Below are 17,572 nucleotides of genomic sequence, written 5' to 3'. Positions count from 1 at the left end.
GCCAAGGGCTGAGGTTGTGGGGTGACGAGTCCCCCTCTTCCTCCTCCTCTCTCTCCCCAGCATCTCCAGCAAAGAGCTGACCGAGCTCATAGAGCGCCTGCAGAAAAATGCCGACCAGGTGGAAAAAAACATCGTGGAGACAGATTCCCGAATGCAAAATGTAAGCAAGCCGTGGCCCCACGCACCGGGGCTCCGCCGAAGTAGCCCTGTCCCCCCTGCTCCCCCCTGCTTCGCTGCCGTCTCATCTCCCCTCCTCTGGCGGCCCTGTCCTGATCCGTAACGGAGGGACGCACGGGTTCCCGTGGCTCGTGGGAAGAAGGTGGGAGGGTGCAACAGGTGATGGGGCCCCGAAATGCTTTCCTTACCCAGGGCTGGGTAGCACTGTGCCGAACGGGGCACCGGCATCCCTGGGCGGGATCCCAGCAGGCAGCTAGCACGGAGGAACGGGAGCCTGAACCATTCCTCCTCTTCCCAATGGGTACGATGCATCCCGAGGTGACGCAGCCCCCCCCCGCCACAGCCCTTCCTCGGGGCTAACCCAGGCGAGGGGAAAGCAAAATCCATCCCTGGGAGGAGGGGAGACGGCAGAGCTCCCGCCCCTCCCTGGTGTCCCGGGGCAGCGTGGCGGGATGACCTCTTGGATCCCATTTATTCTCCCCTCGTGACCCTTCCTCCCTGCTCTCTGCCTGCCCAGGACTTGCACAAGATCAAGGCATGCCAGCTCGCCCAGTACAAGGATCTGACGGCTCAGAAGCTCACTGAGTCCGACAAGCTGCTCTACGTGCTGGATGGGGATGCAGCGGTCGCCCGGCACATGAAGCACCCCCAGGGTGACATGATCACAGAAGAGTGAGTACCTGGGGGGGGGGGGAACCTGTCCCCATGGCCTCGCAGGGTGGGAGGATGCTCCTCCAGGGGCTCTGCTCGGCTCCTGCCTGCAGCTGGGGGAGGCACCGCAGGCTCCTCCGCAGCCCAGCTCGCATTAAGGTGCACAGCCCGCAGCCCTCCACCGGCAGGCGAATAGCGAGGACGGCTGCACGCCTGCTGATGGCCGTGTATAAAGCTCTGCATGATGCACGGTGGGGCGGTATCTGCCCCGAATATGGGCAGCCCCCAGTACCAGCCTGCCCGCAGCTGGCAGATGAGCTGAGCAGCCCTTGGCAGGGGGCGGCTGCGCGGGAACCTTGGCCCTCTCCCTCCCCAGCCGATGCCCGTGCCCACGTCCCACATCCCACCCTCATCTTCCCCTTCCTGCAGCATCCGGCAGCTGAAGGAACGAGTGGCAAACTTGCGCGTGAAACATGAGCAGATCTACAACTTCCCCCTGCAGCATATTGAGCCCCAGGTCAACTGGTCAACAGTGATTGAGGAGAAACAGGTACCGAGGGGACCATCGGTGCCGCTTGCCTGGCCAGCGGCGCCAGCTGGGGACAGGCAGGACCTCGTGCATCTCCCCATGGAGAAACAGGCTGCTGGAAGCCTTGGCTGCTTGATACTGGGAGCAGCAGACAGCATGGGGAGGAGGTGGGGTGCTGGGTGGCCAGGGAAGGTGCAGAGGTCATGGGACAAGGCCAGCTGCTGTGGCACCAGGAATGGGCACTGGAAGCGGCACCGCTGGCAGCAGCTGGGCTAAGCGAGGAAAAGCTCCAGAGGATCAGGGGTCCCCGGGAGAAGGCACCAGCCTGGCCTCCAGGGGATGGACTCCTAAAAGCTCAGCCTGGCTATTGATCTCTTGGGTGAGCCTGGGCAAACCTCTGCCCTTCTCCAGCTGAGGATGGAGACCGTGCTCCCCCTCCAAGCAACGTGCTCCAATGCCCCACTGTCCTAAGAGAGAAAAAGCTTCTCCTTACACCCAGTCTGCGCTTCCCCCATTTCCCTTTACACCCGACATCTCCCACCTCCCTCCCACACACCACCCTGCAGAGCCTAGCTCCGTTTGCTCAACAGCTTCCCTGTGGTTATGGGAAGGATGCTGTTAGGTCCCCCCACAAAGCCTCTCCTCTTGGGTCCGCGGCTTGGCATCCCCAGTCACCACCTGCATTGGGCTCTACTCCGTGGCCCCTCCTCTTCATTTTAGCCCAGCACTACACTCTTCCTGCCAGAAAAGGGTTAAAACCCCCAAACTGGCCTTCCCATGGCCATCTTCACCCATGGGATGGCCACCTTCACCCACGGGCTCCCACGTGCCGCTGACACTGGAGCCCATCCAAGCCCAGCTCCGTGTCCACCTCCGAGAGGAGTTTCCCAGGTCTTAGCCGCCGCATCCCGTTCCCCCATCGCTAACCTCAACTCCTGTGTGCCGCAGGAAGCGCTAAGCAGCAAGGGCTTTGGGACCGACCTGCCGCTGGTCAACAGCCAAGTAGAAGAGCACAACATCTTCCACAATGAGGTCATGGCCATCGGCCCACACATCACCAAGGAAGGCAATAAGGTCAGCTCTCCCGCCCCTCTCCCTGCTGCCCCCCTGGCCCCGTCCCAAGCCACTGATGAAGGCGAGGGCATCTCACCATCCAAGCTCCTACAGCCTGGACCAGGTTGGGTGGTTGCCCAGATCCATGCCTAACCTGGGAGCTGAGCATCGTAGACCAACTCTAGCTTTACAATGAGGCAAATCCCATAAACCCCAAATCCCACCCCCCCTCCATCAAGCCCCCGCTATACCACTACTCCCCAGAGACAGGCTCCTAACGCTTGGCTCGCTTCTCCTCTGTTACCAGGAATACACGAGCGACTTCCAAGCCAAATATCAGAAGCTGCTGGTAAGAGACCTCTGAGATCCTGGGGGCAGAGCCCTTTTGCAGGGCTCCCTTGCCGGGGTGGCCCAGCACCCTCAGGGGACCCACGAAGAGGAGCTTTGGGCTGAGCTCTCCCTCTGACCCTTCCCAGGCCGGCTCCCAGCAGCGGCAGCAGGATCTGAATTCCCTGCAGGACTACATGCAGCGCTGCACCAACAAGCTCTACTGGCTGGATCAGCAGGCGAAGGACAGGACCCATTACGACTGGAGCGACCACAACCTGGACTACCCCAGCCGGCGCCGCCAGTACGAGGTCTGTGCGCCGGCTGGGTGCTTTGCAGCAAGGGAGGTGGGCACGGAGCCCGGGGAGTAGGCTGGGGGCTGGATGGGGGCAGGAACCATCCCTTCCCCTGTGCCTCAGTTTCCCCCACTCCATGACGAAGCACTTTGAGATGATGACGAATGGATAGCAAGGTTAATCGTTACCTCCTGCCAGAAATAAAGCCATGGGGAAGCTCAAGGGCTTCCTCATTCTCCTCTCCCTTATCTCAGCATTCACTTGGCAAGAGTCACATCTTGAGCAACACCTGCAAGGGAAGGAAAAGCGAGAGCTGCGGGAGGGGAACATCACGCCTTCTGGCTTGTGGAGCTGTTCGGGCCCTTTCAGAGTAGCTCAGCCACAAGATGCAGCCGGGGTCCCCTCGCTTTGCGTGGGGATCAATATCTTGCCTCTCTCCATCTAGAACTTCATCCATCGGAAGCTGGAGGAGAAGGAGGAGGCCATCAACAAGCTGCATGCAGATGGAGATCAGCTGCTCGCCCAGAACCACCCTGGGAAGAACGCCATCGAGGTGAGCATCAGGGACAGGCTCCAGCTTCCCCGCCTGCCCCGGAGCTCAGGGGACTCACCCAGCCCTTCTCCAGGGTGGGACCTGGTGCCAGCATGACTCTTGGCTTCACTTCCCTGGGATGCCAAGTGGGAAAAAATCTCCTTCACCTGCAAGCGTGTAAACACCGTTGGAGGAGCTGAGATAAACCCAAGGAGCTCTTCCCGTCTTCCTCGTTCCTGTGCCTACCTACAAAGTCTAAATTGTGGTGGCAAATTCCACCTTTGATGGGAAGAGGGACATAAGGCCAGAGAATTTGGCCATCTCCTTCCACCCATCCCCACACTCCCATTGGAGCATCCCGGCTTTGGACTAGCTCTTCACTATTCCCACCCTAGCTTTGACCTGAGGGCACCTGGGTGGTTTCATAGGCAGCCAAGGCGTTGTTTGCTCAAGAGGGAGACGGATGCTTTCGGGTGGGCAGCCCAGGCTTGCCCCTCGCATGGGGCACCCTGTTGACGTCCACCGCCCGCCCCTGTGTTGCAGGCTCACATCGAGGCGGTGCACGCCGACTGGAAGGAGTACCTCAACCTGCTGATCTGCGAGGAGAGCCACCTGAAGTTCATGGAGGACTTTCACAAGGTACCGGGTCCCCAGGGGCAGCCAGGCGCCATTTGCTCTGCGCAGCCCAGAGAGTAGGTGCTGGGTTGCAGGAGACCCCAGCAAACATCCAAGCTCCTGCTGCTCTGGAAACAGGGTAGAAGAGGTTTAGGCCTCTGGTCTCAGGGGCTTTTAAGGCTTGGAGGACCACTTTGAGCTGATTCCTCAAGCACCAAATACTGTAATTGCTTGGCCAAGGCGTAACTTGCCGAGCGCATCTGCTCCGCTGCCGCGGTTCAAGAAGCCAGAGCCCAAAGCTGGCATCCTTGTCCGTGGGACAGCAGAGAGATCCTGCAGAGGTACCTCACCCCCAACGCAAGGCACGGGGAGACCTTGCATGCTCCTCTTGGAAGCAGAACAGGTCCAAGTGGGGAAACTACACCTGCAGAAAGCGGAGTTGGCCCCCCGGGGAGCCCCGCGCGAGGGCTCAGCGCCCCAGCTGAGCTCAGCAGACGGGCTGTCTGCTGGATAAATTGCATCCGACAGCCAGGGAGGCTCTGCAGGGGAGCAGGTCAGGCTGGATTCCTTTCCCACAGCCTGGGCGTGTTGACGACATGATGAGTCTGTTGCCAAAACTGAACCCTGCTGCCCAGCCCGGGCAGTGCCTTCTGCAGGTATCTGCCAGAATAACTGCCCCGGGGGGTGGTTTGAGCATGGAAGGGCTCGGCTTTGCCTTCTCCTTGGCGGTGGCAATGGAGGCACCAGGCAGCGTCGCGATGCTGCCCAAGTCAACAAACCTGAGGGTGGGGAAAGGTGGGATTTCACAGCTCTGCAGAGGACGACCGTGGAATAACCATGGAACGAGCTGCCCCTGGTTGTCCATCCCCTAGCTCTGCTGGGAAATAGCGATTCCTCACCTTTCTCTGTGCACTTCTGAGCACTTAGATGCCCATCACGGCTCCTGGGGGCTGTCCCCGCTCTAGGTAGCATGAGGACCAGGGTGCTGGGATGGGGCCAGGTCTGCTTCATGCTTTTTTTCAGCAGGACCCTCTCTCACAAGCAGCTCTGCCTCTCTGCAGTTTCAGAAAGACGCTAAGGATGCCCAGGAGCTCTTGAAGAAGGTGGACACAGACCTGGACCAAAAATTTAGCCCGGAGTTCAAGGACAGATACCAGCTCGAGTCTCTCCTCCGGGAGCTGGACGTGAGTATTGGTGCAGGCAGGACTGAAGGGGAGGCAGTGGCAGGAGCTGGTGTCCCTGCGGCACCGAAGCAGGGACGTCCCTGCCGGAGCAGGCACCTCACCCAGCTTTCAGCCTGGCGAGCAGCAGGACAGTGCTGCCACCTCCCTTTGCCCGGCCTTCACCGGACTCTTCCTTCCCCTCGAGCTAGAGCTCGCCTCTCCCGTAGCAACGTAATTGCCGGCTGGGTTGGTTTTTATTTGTTCTCTCATTGAGTTAGTGCTCCTTAAGGGTGGGAGCATAATTAGACCTGCTGCCGGAGGAGGCTGTGGAACTCGCTGTGCCGCCGCGAGCTGGGATGAGAGATCCCTTGCTTGGGAAGGGCTGCGCCGAGCCCAGCCACTGGCCTGGCCCAAGCCCAGGCGTGCAGCAGCAAGCCCAGATGACGCACGTGGCCCGGGACAGCCGAGAGCCATCCCCCTCCTCCTGCACGCTCCGTCCCACTCAGCACCGTGGGGTACCCCCCTGCACAGCCAGAAATGCAGCGACCGCTGGAGAGCCTTTCCCCAGGGCTCTTCATTAGGGCCAACAGCTGGCAACGGGGCTTATCCATCAACACGCTGCCAGGCGGATGCGGAACATCCGCCAGGGAATGCCCGTCGCTGCCCGGTGGCGAGTGCCAAGGCACGGCAACTCACGGGCACGGTCCCTGTCCTCAGCCTGGCTGCAAAAGTGGGGCAGGAGAGCGCAGGAACGCTTGGTGCAGGAAGGCAGGGGCTGCAGAGCGGGGGCGCAGGAGCCGCTTGCATTAGCCTAAGCAAAAGCGAAGCCGCAGCCTCCGTCCCGGCAGCGTTGGTACGAGCTCCTCCCCAGCCGGCAGAGCCCAGGAGCTCGTTCTTCCCACCTTTCCTTACTGGTTTTGGTCTTTACCCCGTGCTAGGACCAGGAGAAGGCCTTGGACAAGTATGAGGCGGTGGTGAAGTCCCTGCAGGAGCGCAGCCAGCACTCTCCCGGGGTGGAAGAGGCACCGGGGAAGGAGCGGGTTTTGCCAGCGCCCAAGTGGCGATGTCTCCCGCAGCGGGGACGAGGCGAAGGTCGTGCTCGCCCCGGTTGGGGAAGCAGGTTTTGCAGCTGAGGAGGAGCAGGGCAGGAGGGGTCTGGGGGGGGAGGAAGCACAGCCTCCGCTTGCTATGCGGCCAACGTGCCTACCGCACGCCCCTGGGGAGGTTACGACAGCCCGGCTCCGCCACGTTCCCACGCTCCCTGCGCCGGGACGGTGAAGATGTCCGGGCATGTTTCTGATCAAAGAAACTCAACGGCATCCCTGGCGCAGTCCTGGCAGGCGCATCCACATCCCCCCCATCCCCAGCATGGGTCTTTGCAGGACCCAGCAGTTGGGGAAGGGACGGGGCAGGCAGCAGACACTGCAGCTGCCTGCCTCGGGAAAGGAAAGCAAAGCCACAGCGCAGCCTCGGAAACGCCTTCCCATCGCTGCCCCAGTGGGAATTTGCTTACCATGGGTGTTGCAAGAGGCGGCACGGCTTCGTACCTGGAGGCTCCGGGGAGGGAGGAGCAGGCCCATGAGATCCCTGCAAGCGGCAGATACTTGAATAAGCAAGAGGGTGCAGAGAGAAGGGATTGGGGTTTATGCCGGTCCTGCTGCCCCACAAGCATGGCGCCTGGGGGCCACCGTCATGGAGCGGGGCGGGTGACGCTTCCCAACGCGCCGCTGTGACCGGTTCCTGTCCCCCAGGGCCAGATCAGCCGAGGAGCCCACTACACCCTGGAGAAGAACAGCGGAGATGTTTGGGAAGTGGCAGACAGCTCAGGAGACAAGATCAGCGCCCCGGGGGTCTGCTTCATGATCCCCCCGCCCGACGCAGAAGCCATAGCACTGGCAGACCAGTACGTGCCCCCCAGCCTGCCGTGCCCCCCCTCCCGCTGCCCCAGCAGCCTTTACCCTTCGCTTTGCCAGGCCATGCCCCCCCATCTGGCAGCGCTGATGGGGGGGTTCCTGCCCCCATGCCCACAGCGAAGCCTTGCCTGCTTGGAGCCTCAGGCTTCCTCCAGGAGGGATTCCTGCACCCTCCTGCTTGCACACAAGATCCCACCTGGCAAACCGGGGCCAGCTCAGAGCCATCCAGGTCCCCCCCTCCTCTGGGGGGGGGGGCCATTAGGGTGAGGGGAGCTGCCCACCCCTCCCTCAGCAGGCACGTACCTGCCTTTGCTGCCTCTCCCCTGCTCTACCCCTTCGCCGGCACGGGGTGAAGGTGCCTCTCCCCAACTTGCTCCATGGCTGCCTCGAGGGGCTAGGACCTGCAAGCCCCTCCACCAGAGCTGCACCTCCGTCCCGGAGCAGCACCGGGATGGGTACTGGGGGGCCAAGGACCTGATCCTGACCTCCTGCCCTGTTTTCCAGAATTGCCGACCACTATGTGGCCGTGAAGGAGAAGACGGCCAACTGCAAGAACACCATCCAGCAGCGCTACGAGGGGCTGAAGGCTGACAGCATCGGAGGTGCGGCTCCGGGGGCTCGCCCCGTCCCGGGCACAAAAAAGGGCTGCTGTAGCCTTGAAGGGAGGGGGTGCCCCATCTTAGGGGGGATGTCACCGAGAGCTTCCCCTCTCCTCAGGGTCCTGGGGACAGCAGTGCTGGGATGGGTGCAGGGCCAGAGCAGGCATGGCTCAGGGAGCGGAGGGGGACACGGGTTTTGCAGTCACCAGTGGGACTGAGCCCAGGACCCAGCTTTCAAGCAGCTTTAACCTGGTCCCCCCCCCTCGCTATCCAGATGCTGCATCCATTCAGGGGCGCCAGCTTCTGGCAGGATTGGAGAAAGTGAACAGTGACCTGGACAAGCAGGAGAAAGCAATAACGGCAAACCTCCGCCCGCCGCTGGAGCAGAGTCGAGCTGTGCAGGACAGCACCGAGCGCTCCAAGGACCTGAAGGTAGGGGGCTGTGGCACCAGGAGGACAGTGCCACCGTACAGGGACCCTGCTCCCAGGGGGGCACCAGGGTGGTCCCTCAGTGCATGGGGTGGTGTAGGCGCTCCCTGCGCCCAGGAGCATGCGGGCATGGAGTGATGCTTCCAGCTGGCTGCTTCCCCCATCAGAGACGGGGAGCAACCCTTGGAGCAGCCTCAGACGCCAAAACCCTTTGCCCTGCTCCTGGCCCAGCTTGGTCACAGAAAGGCTGAATGGGGAGGGGGGGAGTGGGGGGGAAAGGGGTGATGGCTGCAGAGCAGGGGCTGTGAGGAAGGGAGGGGAGCCCTCAGGTTTTGATCCTGCCCATAGTCTGAGCACAGCAGGGACATTAACTCTGCCACCACCATCACCAGCTTAGAAAGGAGCAGGAGAACACTTCAGGTCCGAGGCGCGCTTCTTGTGGACCTGCTCCGCTAGGCTCCGGTGCTGGTAGCATCCTGCTCCTTTCCTCAGCTTCAGACCCCTAATTAAGCCCAGGCTCCGTGCCACAAACCTCCTCCCTTGGTTTAGGAGGAAGTTCAGGGCCTGGTTACATCACCTGCCAAGGGCTGTGTCAAAATCCAATCCACTACCACAAGTGAAAGCAACTTGCTCCAAGTGCCTGTGGCGCTTTGATGTCCGGGCAAGAATTCATCCGTCTGGCTGCAGAGCCCAACACGTTTCTGACAGAGCTAGAGCTGGTGGGAAGCACTCCCCAGCCACAGTTTCCTTGCTATGGGCTAGTTAGCCCACCCCCAAAGAGATCCAAGTCAACAGAAAGTCACCAGAAGCCACCACCCCTTTGTCCCCTACAGGGCTGAGAGGCACCTGCCATCAAACACAAGCCCTCAGCCCTGTCCCCTCCTCTCACGCTGGACAGCCAAGGGCCAGCTGCTCTGTCTTGTAGCCACCAAGGTCTTAAGTTGAGTTGCTCAAAGGCTCTGTTCCTACTGCAGAACATCACCAACGAGGTCCGTCGCATTGAACCCGAGAAAACGAGGAAGATCCAGGAATGTGAGGTCTTCATCAAATCCGTACCGAACACCGGCAGCGCCACCTTGGTGAAGAACAAGGTGGAGAATACCAACAAGAAGTACGACCGCGTGGTCCAGCTGCTCAGCGCAGCCCAAGAGAAGTAAGTCATGGCTTAGGGCATGCCTTGAACCCGGCAGGACATGGGATCCTGCAGGAGGTGGGCGCAGGCGTGCTTAAACACCTTTCCTCTTGTGTCCATACAGAGTTGAGGTGGCCACACACCTCGAGAGGAGCCTCCAGCAAGGCCGAGACCTGCTGTCTACCTATGAGAACAAACTGGTCATAGATGACACGGTACCAGAGGATTTGCGGGTGGTAGACCGTAAGAAGGAAGAGCTGCTGGTGAGTGTTTTCTCCAGCCAGTTTTCTACCCGATTGAAATGCTCCGCATACAAAACCACCTCCCAAAAGCTGGGGGAATTGCTGCTCAACTCCCAAGCTTGAATCAGCAGGTAAAGGGATGGCCTCCCCCAGCTGGAGATGAGACCTTACCTTAACTGCAGTGATCCCACCTCCTTCAAATGCAAACCATTCCCATCCCCAAACCAGAAAGCAAATGCCAGTTGAATACTTGCGATTTGACAAAAGGACTAATGGAGAAGTGAAGGATAAAATGTTCTAGGAAGAGCAATGCAGAGGTCTGATACACGGAAGAGATGGACCTAGCAAGGCTCTGAGAACAGTTGTCGCTAGGAAAAGCTACCGATCAAAATTGGCAACCCTTCTGCTAGAAAGGCCAAGAACTGGCTAGGCCAGAATTTTACATCTTTCTTCAGCTTTTCCATCAAGTCTCCAGGCTCAGACTAGCGCTGCAAGAGCTTTCACGTCTCCTTCTGGAGCTGTTGCACTGGCAGGAACAGGGTTTAAGGCTTGCACGAGGAGCACCAAATATTTTGCAAAAGGTCTGCTTGCTTTTAAAGATAAAAAGGTGGAGAATGGAACAAGAGCTGCCTTGTGTCCCCACCAGGTTTACCAGATGGCTCTGCTTATGGTGCAAGCCTCCAACTTGCTTTTCTCTACAACCTGGAGCACTGCTGCAGCTCACCTGTTCCTAACCATCCTCTGCAGCTCCAATGCAGTAGCTGGAGCTGATGGGGACCGGTCACAAAAGCCTGGCGCGTGTGCAACCCCAGAGAATCCTTCTCTCCTGCTTTTTCCACAGGCCATGGGCACCGAGCTCCAATCCAAGAGGTTCCTGCTCAGTGAAGCAGAGCAGAACTTGCTAAGGGCGAAGACCTGCTCCAACACCCTGGCCAGCAAGTTCCAGGAGCACTGCCCCGACATCGAACGGCAAGAAGCCGAGCTCTACAAACTCAACCAGCGCTTCAACAACCTCAGCAAGCAAATCGACCACAGGTAAGACAGAGGACAGGATCTCCAGGGCCAGCCTGGAGACCCAGGATATTTACAGCAGAGTTGGAGCCCCACTGAATCTGGAAGAGGCGTAACAACGTCATGGGAATGAGCAGTTGCAAAAGGGCTCCCAGGGAGGGCTGAGGAAGAGGGAGAGGTTCCTGGCATGCACAGCCTTTTGGATTAAGTGCTCTTGCAACAGAGATGGGGCCTTTAGAAAGAGAACAACCCGGGCTCAAATCTGTGCCTCTAGGGAGCAGGGGAAGCGGGGATGGGTTGAGGTGTTTGCAGAAGACACAAGGGATGGGACAGTGCCGAAGCTGAGCTGATTTCCCCCACAGAACGCAGACCCTGCAGAAAGCAAAGAGTGCCTATTCTAACTACCGCACCCACTACGACAACGTCAACCAGTTCCTGTGCAACATCCCTAACTACGAGCCGCAGGAGACCGACAATGTCCAGCAAGTGGAAATGAAGCTGAAGAACCAAGCGGTAATTCTTTCCGAGAGTGCTGGGCCCCACGGGGTGGGGGGAAGGAACACTGAAAGATAAGCAATAGAACTTAGATAGCTCCCAAACATAAAACAGAAAAATATAAATCCTTATTAGCTTTATTTATTTCTACATTACAAGGTCCCACTGTTCTACCTGTGCCTTGTTTACGCATAGCAGGGCAGCTCGAGAAGGTTGTAATTCTCAGAGTTGTAATTTTACCAGCAACCCTCAGAAAGGCTGAGTGAGGCACTTGGATTTTGTGTTCCCTTTGACGCGTATCTCTGTGTGTGCCAGGTGCTCCTCGGTGACATTGCAAGCAAGGAACAGGAGGTGCAGAAGGTCTCCGCCACAGCTCAGCAATACCAGCAGGCAGTGAAGGTAAGGGCTGCGGTTCTGCCGGTGGGAGAACTTCAACACAGAATCATAGAAAAGTAGTTTGGGTTGGCAGGGACCTTTAGAGGTCACCCAGTCCAACCCCCTGCAGGGAGCAGGGACATCTTCACCCAGACCAGGTTGCTCAGAGCTCTGTCCAGCCTGACCTTGGATGTTCCCAGGGATGAGGCATCTCCCACCTCTCTGGGCAACCCGTGCCAGTGCCTTACCACCCTTGACGTAAAAAAAATCTCTTCCTTATATCCAGCCTGAATCTCCCCTCTTTTAGTTTAAAACCATCAGCCTTTGTCCTGTTGCTACAGGCCCTGCTAAAAAGTCTGTCCCCCCCTTTCTCCCCAGCCCCTTTAAGCCCTGCAAGGCCGCAGTCAGGTCTCCCCGGAGCCTTCTCTTCTCCAGACTGAACCACCCCAATTCTCCCAGCCCGTCCCCATAGCAGAGGGGTTCCACCCTTGGATCATTTTTGGGGCCTCCCCTGGCCCTGCTCCAGCAGGTCCCTGTCTGTCCTGTGCTGGGGACCCCCGGCGCTGGATGCAGGGCTCCAGGGGGGTCTCACCAGAGTGGAGCAGAGGGGCAGAATCACCTACATCCTACCAGGACCACCTAAAGCAAGCCTAGTGCCCTTGCTCAGTCAACTGATGAGCTAAAACCAGGCTATATCTGCTCCGACATTGACATTGTGTGGCCATTAGCATGGCAACTTAGATTCATTGTCCACGAAAGCAGGTTTCCACTCCAAGCCCAGCATCAGTAGGACCATGGGAAGGTCAGCACGTGCTCCCAGCTGTGCTGTTATGGTCTCAGGGCAGTAACCACCCCAGAACCTGCTGAGAGGTCCTGCCAACAAGTGCTCCAAATCCCACCATCCTCAGCAGCTCACCGAACACACAGGTCAAGGGAAGAAGTCATTGAAGCCAGGGTTTGGGAAGGATCTGTGCGTGAAGGGGACCCGGTAACCTCACTTTCCTTCTGGGAACTTCTTCCCACAGGACTATGAGTTGGAAGCAGAGAAGCTACGGTCCATCCTCGACCTAGAGAACGGCCGGAATGGGTACACGAGCAAGAAGCCCAGGCTCCAGTCTCCAGCCGCGAAAGTGAAAGAGGAGGTAAAGAAGGGGTGGCCTACAGCGAGCCAAGGCAGAGGACAGCTCATGGGACCAATGGGGGTTTTGCAAAGAGTTGTATTTACTGTCTGTGACCTTGGTCCTGGAGGGGACTGCGGGGGAGGGCAGAGAATCAGGGAGGAAGGGGTTTTTCATCATTCTTAACTCAGTTCTTTTGGACTAGGCTGGCCAGAACGAGAGTGGGGAAATGCTGGATTTAGCACTTCCCTTCTGAAAGGGGAAAGAGGGGAAAAAAAGCCAAAACCCTGAAATTTTTCCCCTCCCGAGACTTTCAAAGAGAGAGCGAGACGTCGCCACCAAAGCCTGCACGCTAGATAGAAACACCTACAGCGAGAGCGGGCCATGAGCTCCTTCTTTATGCAGGATCTGTTTGCTCCCTGCCCCAAACTCACCCCCTGCCTGTCGAGGCGGGCAGCCAGAAGCGTCCACCCGCTTCTTCCTCGGCCGCATCTTTTTTTGCAAGCAGGAAACGTACAGTACGTCCGTGAGAGAGCACGCGCGCGTGAGAATGACTCTTCCTCCCCTGAAGCACAGCAGATTGCCCCCATAGAAGGTTTTTAGAGGAGCACCCAGGGTTACTTCGTTAGGGCCTGGCCATCGTTTCTATGCAGCAAGTCTTGACTGAGCGCTCCTGGTTCCACCGCCTTTTCCCAACGCATTTTTGTTCTGTAGGAAGCTGTTCTGGCAGCCAAGTTCACCGAAGTCAATGCTGTGAATAAACAGAGGCTGCAGAATCTGGAGTTCGCTCAGAGCCTCCTGCGGCAGGTAAGCGATCACCGGGGCATACACGCATGCCTTTGCAAGTTGGACTGGAAACAAATCTGGCTAGTGTTTCAGGCCTCCAAAATAATTCATTGGCAGACACTTAAACAGATAAGACCACCCCCTCTGTGTTTCCTAGTCTCATCTCCCACTCACCCTAGGAAGCTCCACGTAAATTTTCACGCTTCTTTTGCCAAACCCGTGCCAGAATTAGCGTCCCTCATGGCTAAAAGCTTTGTTTTGACAGCAACAGGCATCGCAGAAAGCATTTCCCAGCCTGGGAATCCCCAGAGCAGCACAAGAACAGCCTGTTTGCAAATACCCCCTGCTCAGCATTTGCTGTAGGCAACCTCTGTCAACCAAGCTCCCCGTCCTCCTGTCACATTGCCACAGGGGGCACTGAAAACAAACACAAAAAAAAAAAAAAGATTGTATTTGGGGGGGTTTGACTACGCGTTCTTTTTTCCCCCAACAACAGCAACCAGAGGTTCAAGTGACACAAGACTTTGTCCAGACCAAAAAATCCGTAAGGCCCGTGGAAGAAGTCTGGAAGTTGAAGAAAGAACTTGAGGATGAGACGCAGCGCCGGCAACAGCTCGAAGCGGAGATCAAAGCCATTCAGAACAACATTGTCCACCTGCAAAACCAGAAGCCCCAGGAAACTGTTGTTAAGAAAGAACTGCTGAAGAAAGTGCCTGACCCTCAGCTGGAAGAGAGCTTCCACAAACTGCAGCAGAACCTGGCAGAAGAGCAGCGCAAGAACCAGGTGCTCCAGGAGGAGCTGGAGGCTCTTAAAATCAGGCTGCGCGTTTTGGAGCACGAGAAGAGGGAAGGAGGGCAGGAGTATATAGTGAAAGAGGTACTGCGTATTGAACAAGACAAGGCTCAAGCTGATGAAATCCTGAAGCTCAAAGAAGAATTGGAAGAGCTCAGGAGGCAAGAAGGAACCAGGGAGAATGAAGTCCTCATTTTACGCGAACAAATTGCTGTGCTGTCCAGTGAGAAGAACAAAGAGCAGGAGAAGGTAACGGAGAAGGAGGTGTTGAAGCTGCAGAACGATCCCCAGCTGGAGATGGAATTCCGGATGTTGCAAGAGAACAAGCAGAGGGAGAGCGCCCTTCGGCAGAAGCACGAGGAAGAGCTCAGCTTCCTCCAGGACAAGCTCAAACGTCTTGAGAAAGAACGGGCCATCGCAGAGGGCAAAATTACCGTCAAGGAGGTGCTGAAGGTAGAGAAGGACTTAGCCATTGAGAGAGAGGTGAATGAGCTCCGGCGCCAGTACGAAGATGAGAAGTCCAAGGGTCGTTCCAACGAGCGGGAAAAGGCTGAGCTGCTCAGGAAGATCCAGCTGCTGGAGGAAGAGAACGCCAAGGTGGTTGTCCAGGAGAAAGTGCGTGAGATTGTGCGCCCAGATCCCAAGGCTGAAAATGAAGTTGCCAACCTTCGTTTGGAGCTGGTCGAGCAGGAGAGGAGATACCGAGGTGGTGACGAACAGCTGAAGAGCTGCCAGAACGAGTTGGCTGCTCTGAGGAACAGGGGGCCACTGGTAGAAGTCAAAGAAGTCATTAAGGAGGTCATTAAGTACAAGAACGATCCAGAAACCGAAAAGGAGCTACAGCGACTCCGGGAGGAAATCATAGAGAGGACCGCAGCAATCGAAAGAGCTGACCTTGAGATCTACCAGCTGAAACAAGAGATACAAGCTTTGAAAGACACCAAACCTCAAGTGCATACAAAGGAAGTTGTTCAAGAGATTCTGCAGTTTCGGGAAGACCCCAAGACTAGAGAGGAGGTAGAGTCTCTGAGAGTGCAGCTAGCAGAGGAACAGATGAAACACGTTGACCTGGAGAGGGAGCGGCTACTCCAAGAAGAGAAAGTAAGACAGAAGGAGGAAGAACTTTCCCAGGTGAAGGAGAAAGTGGTCCAACAGGAAGTAGTGAAGTACGAGCAAGATCCTGCCTTGAAAGCTGAGGTCAGCTCCTTCTCTCAGAGCATCGAGAGCGAGCTGAAGCAAATCGATTGCCTCCGTGAAGAACTCCGCAAGCTGCAGCGGCGGCGGTCTGAGCTCGAGCGTCAGCTCGAGGAACTTGAGAAAGAGAGACAGGCCCGCAGGGAGGCTGAACTGGAGGTGCAGAGGCTGAAGATTAGGTTGAATGAGTTGGAGGAGCAGGAGAGGGAGACAACAGAACGAGTGACCGTGAAACAGAAAGTGATCCTTCAGCAAGATCCCCAGCAAGAGAAGGAGCACTCCCTCCTCAAGCTGGAGCTAGAAGAAGAGAAGCACCGGAGACAAGTCTTGCAAACTGAACTAGAAGCCCTGAGAAAGAAGCTCCTTTCTTTGGAGAAGATGGAGGTCAAAGAGAAAGTGGTCTTTTCAGAGAGCGTCCAAGTGGACAAAGGAGACACGGAGTATGAGATTCAAAAGCTGAAGAGCAATCTGGAAGAAGAAAGTAGGCGTAAGAGGGAGCTGGATGCAGATATCAACCGCCTCGAAACCAGGCTGTCCGAGGTGGAATTCAACAACTCCAAGTCATCAAAGGAGCTAGACTTGTTAAGGGAGGAAAACCACAAACTACACCTTGAGAAACAGAACCTGCTGATGGAAACAAGGAGACTGCAGTCAGAGATTGAACTCACAGCAACAGAAGCTCGGGATTTGAGAAACATGACCCACGTGGACAGTGGAATAAACCTGGACTCCAGATTCCAAGCTTTGGAAAGAGAGTTAGATGATCTGAAGCAGTTATCCAGAGAAAAAGACGCAGAGATAGAGCAACTCCAGAACCGCCTCAAGACAGTGGCTATCAAGAGGGAACAAAGAGAGAACCACCTGAGGCGCTCCATTGTGGTCATTGACCCCGATACAGGAAAAGAAATGTCTCCAGAGGAAGCTCATGTGTTTGGCCTCATTGAATGGAGCCTGTTTGTCAAACTGAAGAGTCAGGAATGTGACTGGGAGGAGATCTCAATAAAGGGTCCCAACGGGGAATCGTCCGTGATCCTCGACAGAAAGTCTGGTAGAAAGTTCTCAATTGAGGATGCCCTGAAGAGTGGAAGGCTAACCATGGCTCAGTACAACTGTTACCTCAACAAGGAGATGTCGATCCAGGAGTTGGCAGTCTTGGTGTCTGGAAGTAATTACACAGCGCTCCCTCCACTTTAGAAATTTTTTTTCTTAAGAGCAGCCAGTCAGAGCTGCACCACTTGTTAGACTACCAGATCACTGCAAACCCTTGCCCTCCTCTGCGTCTTCCAAAACGCTACAGCCTCTGCCCCAGCCATGCTACGAAGCCACACTGCTTGCTGCCATGCACTGCAGGAAAGCACCACCAGTAGTGGAAAACACATTTGTCAAGACTACAGCAAAACCTTCTCCCCCTCTTCACCCCTACCTAGTCACTCCTAACCTAACAAAACCCAAGACAAAACGCCTTAGGACAGTGAAGTACCTGAAGTCCAAAGACCCAGTAGAACCTGCAGTTTCCTCAACATATACTCACGTAGTCGCATAAAAAGCTGTATACAGCAGCTGTTAGAGAGACTGAAGGTCAAGATGACTCCGAGGTGACCGGCAGGAGCTGGGGTTACGTCAGCTGCATGTTGGTAAGCCAGACAGTTTCATCGCGGACAACTGACTAAATGATGGGATCGTCCTCTGAGAAAACCAGCTCTGTAAGAAACAAGGTGTGCTGCACATCTCAATTCAGTATCGCCGCATTAACACCTAACCACCATCATTTTGTTCACCTACGTGCCTAGGCTGCTGGGGAAGAGGGAAGCAGATGTAATTTGATGGCGTCAGCCGTAGATCCAGGAGGAGCATTCACACAGCACAGAGATCACCGAGACGTACGTGAAGAGAGGGCAGTACTGCCAAAGGCAAGAGGGTAGTGTAAGGCCTGCAGCTGTACCCAAACGCAGAGTGCCTTCGAAACACAGTTAGCTTACCTCATGGTTAAGAGCCATCTGTGCTGGTATTTTACTGGATGGAGTTACATGCAGCTACACGTTTCATTTACTTGTGTAAGGGAATGGGAAATAGAGGGGAATTCTATTTATAGTACAAAATAAAAGGGCAGTGGTTCCAATCAGAAGTTGGTTTTTCTTTATT

At 56.6% G+C, this 17,572-nt stretch overlaps 1 protein-coding gene across 1 annotated transcript; it reads left to right on the top strand.

Moving 5' to 3' along the window:
• The first annotated feature begins 96 nt into the window (after window positions 1-96).
• PPL (periplakin) lies at window positions 97-16,963 on the top strand. The gene is given in 21 exon segments (XM_035895388.1): window positions 97-160; window positions 695-849; window positions 1,258-1,378; window positions 2,306-2,431; window positions 2,718-2,759; window positions 2,887-3,048; window positions 3,479-3,586; window positions 4,109-4,204; window positions 5,242-5,364; window positions 6,282-6,347; window positions 7,053-7,246; window positions 7,761-7,858; window positions 8,130-8,287; window positions 9,259-9,437; window positions 9,541-9,679; window positions 10,500-10,693; window positions 11,032-11,182; window positions 11,480-11,563; window positions 12,565-12,681; window positions 13,372-13,464; window positions 13,940-16,963. Coding segments are annotated over 21 exon segments (5,100 nt in total). The 5' UTR covers window positions 97-151; the 3' UTR covers window positions 16,625-16,963.
• Window positions 16,964-17,572: the final 609 nt, after the last annotated feature.

Source organism: Egretta garzetta, unplaced genomic scaffold (genome assembly GCF_000687185.1).
Source record: "Egretta garzetta isolate BGI_Z169 unplaced genomic scaffold, ASM68718v1 scaffold140, whole genome shotgun sequence".
Lineage (NCBI taxonomy): Eukaryota > Metazoa > Chordata > Aves > Pelecaniformes > Ardeidae > Egretta > Egretta garzetta.
The sequence above is the reverse complement of the archived record's forward strand: the minus strand, read 5'-3'. Positions and strand labels throughout refer to the sequence as shown.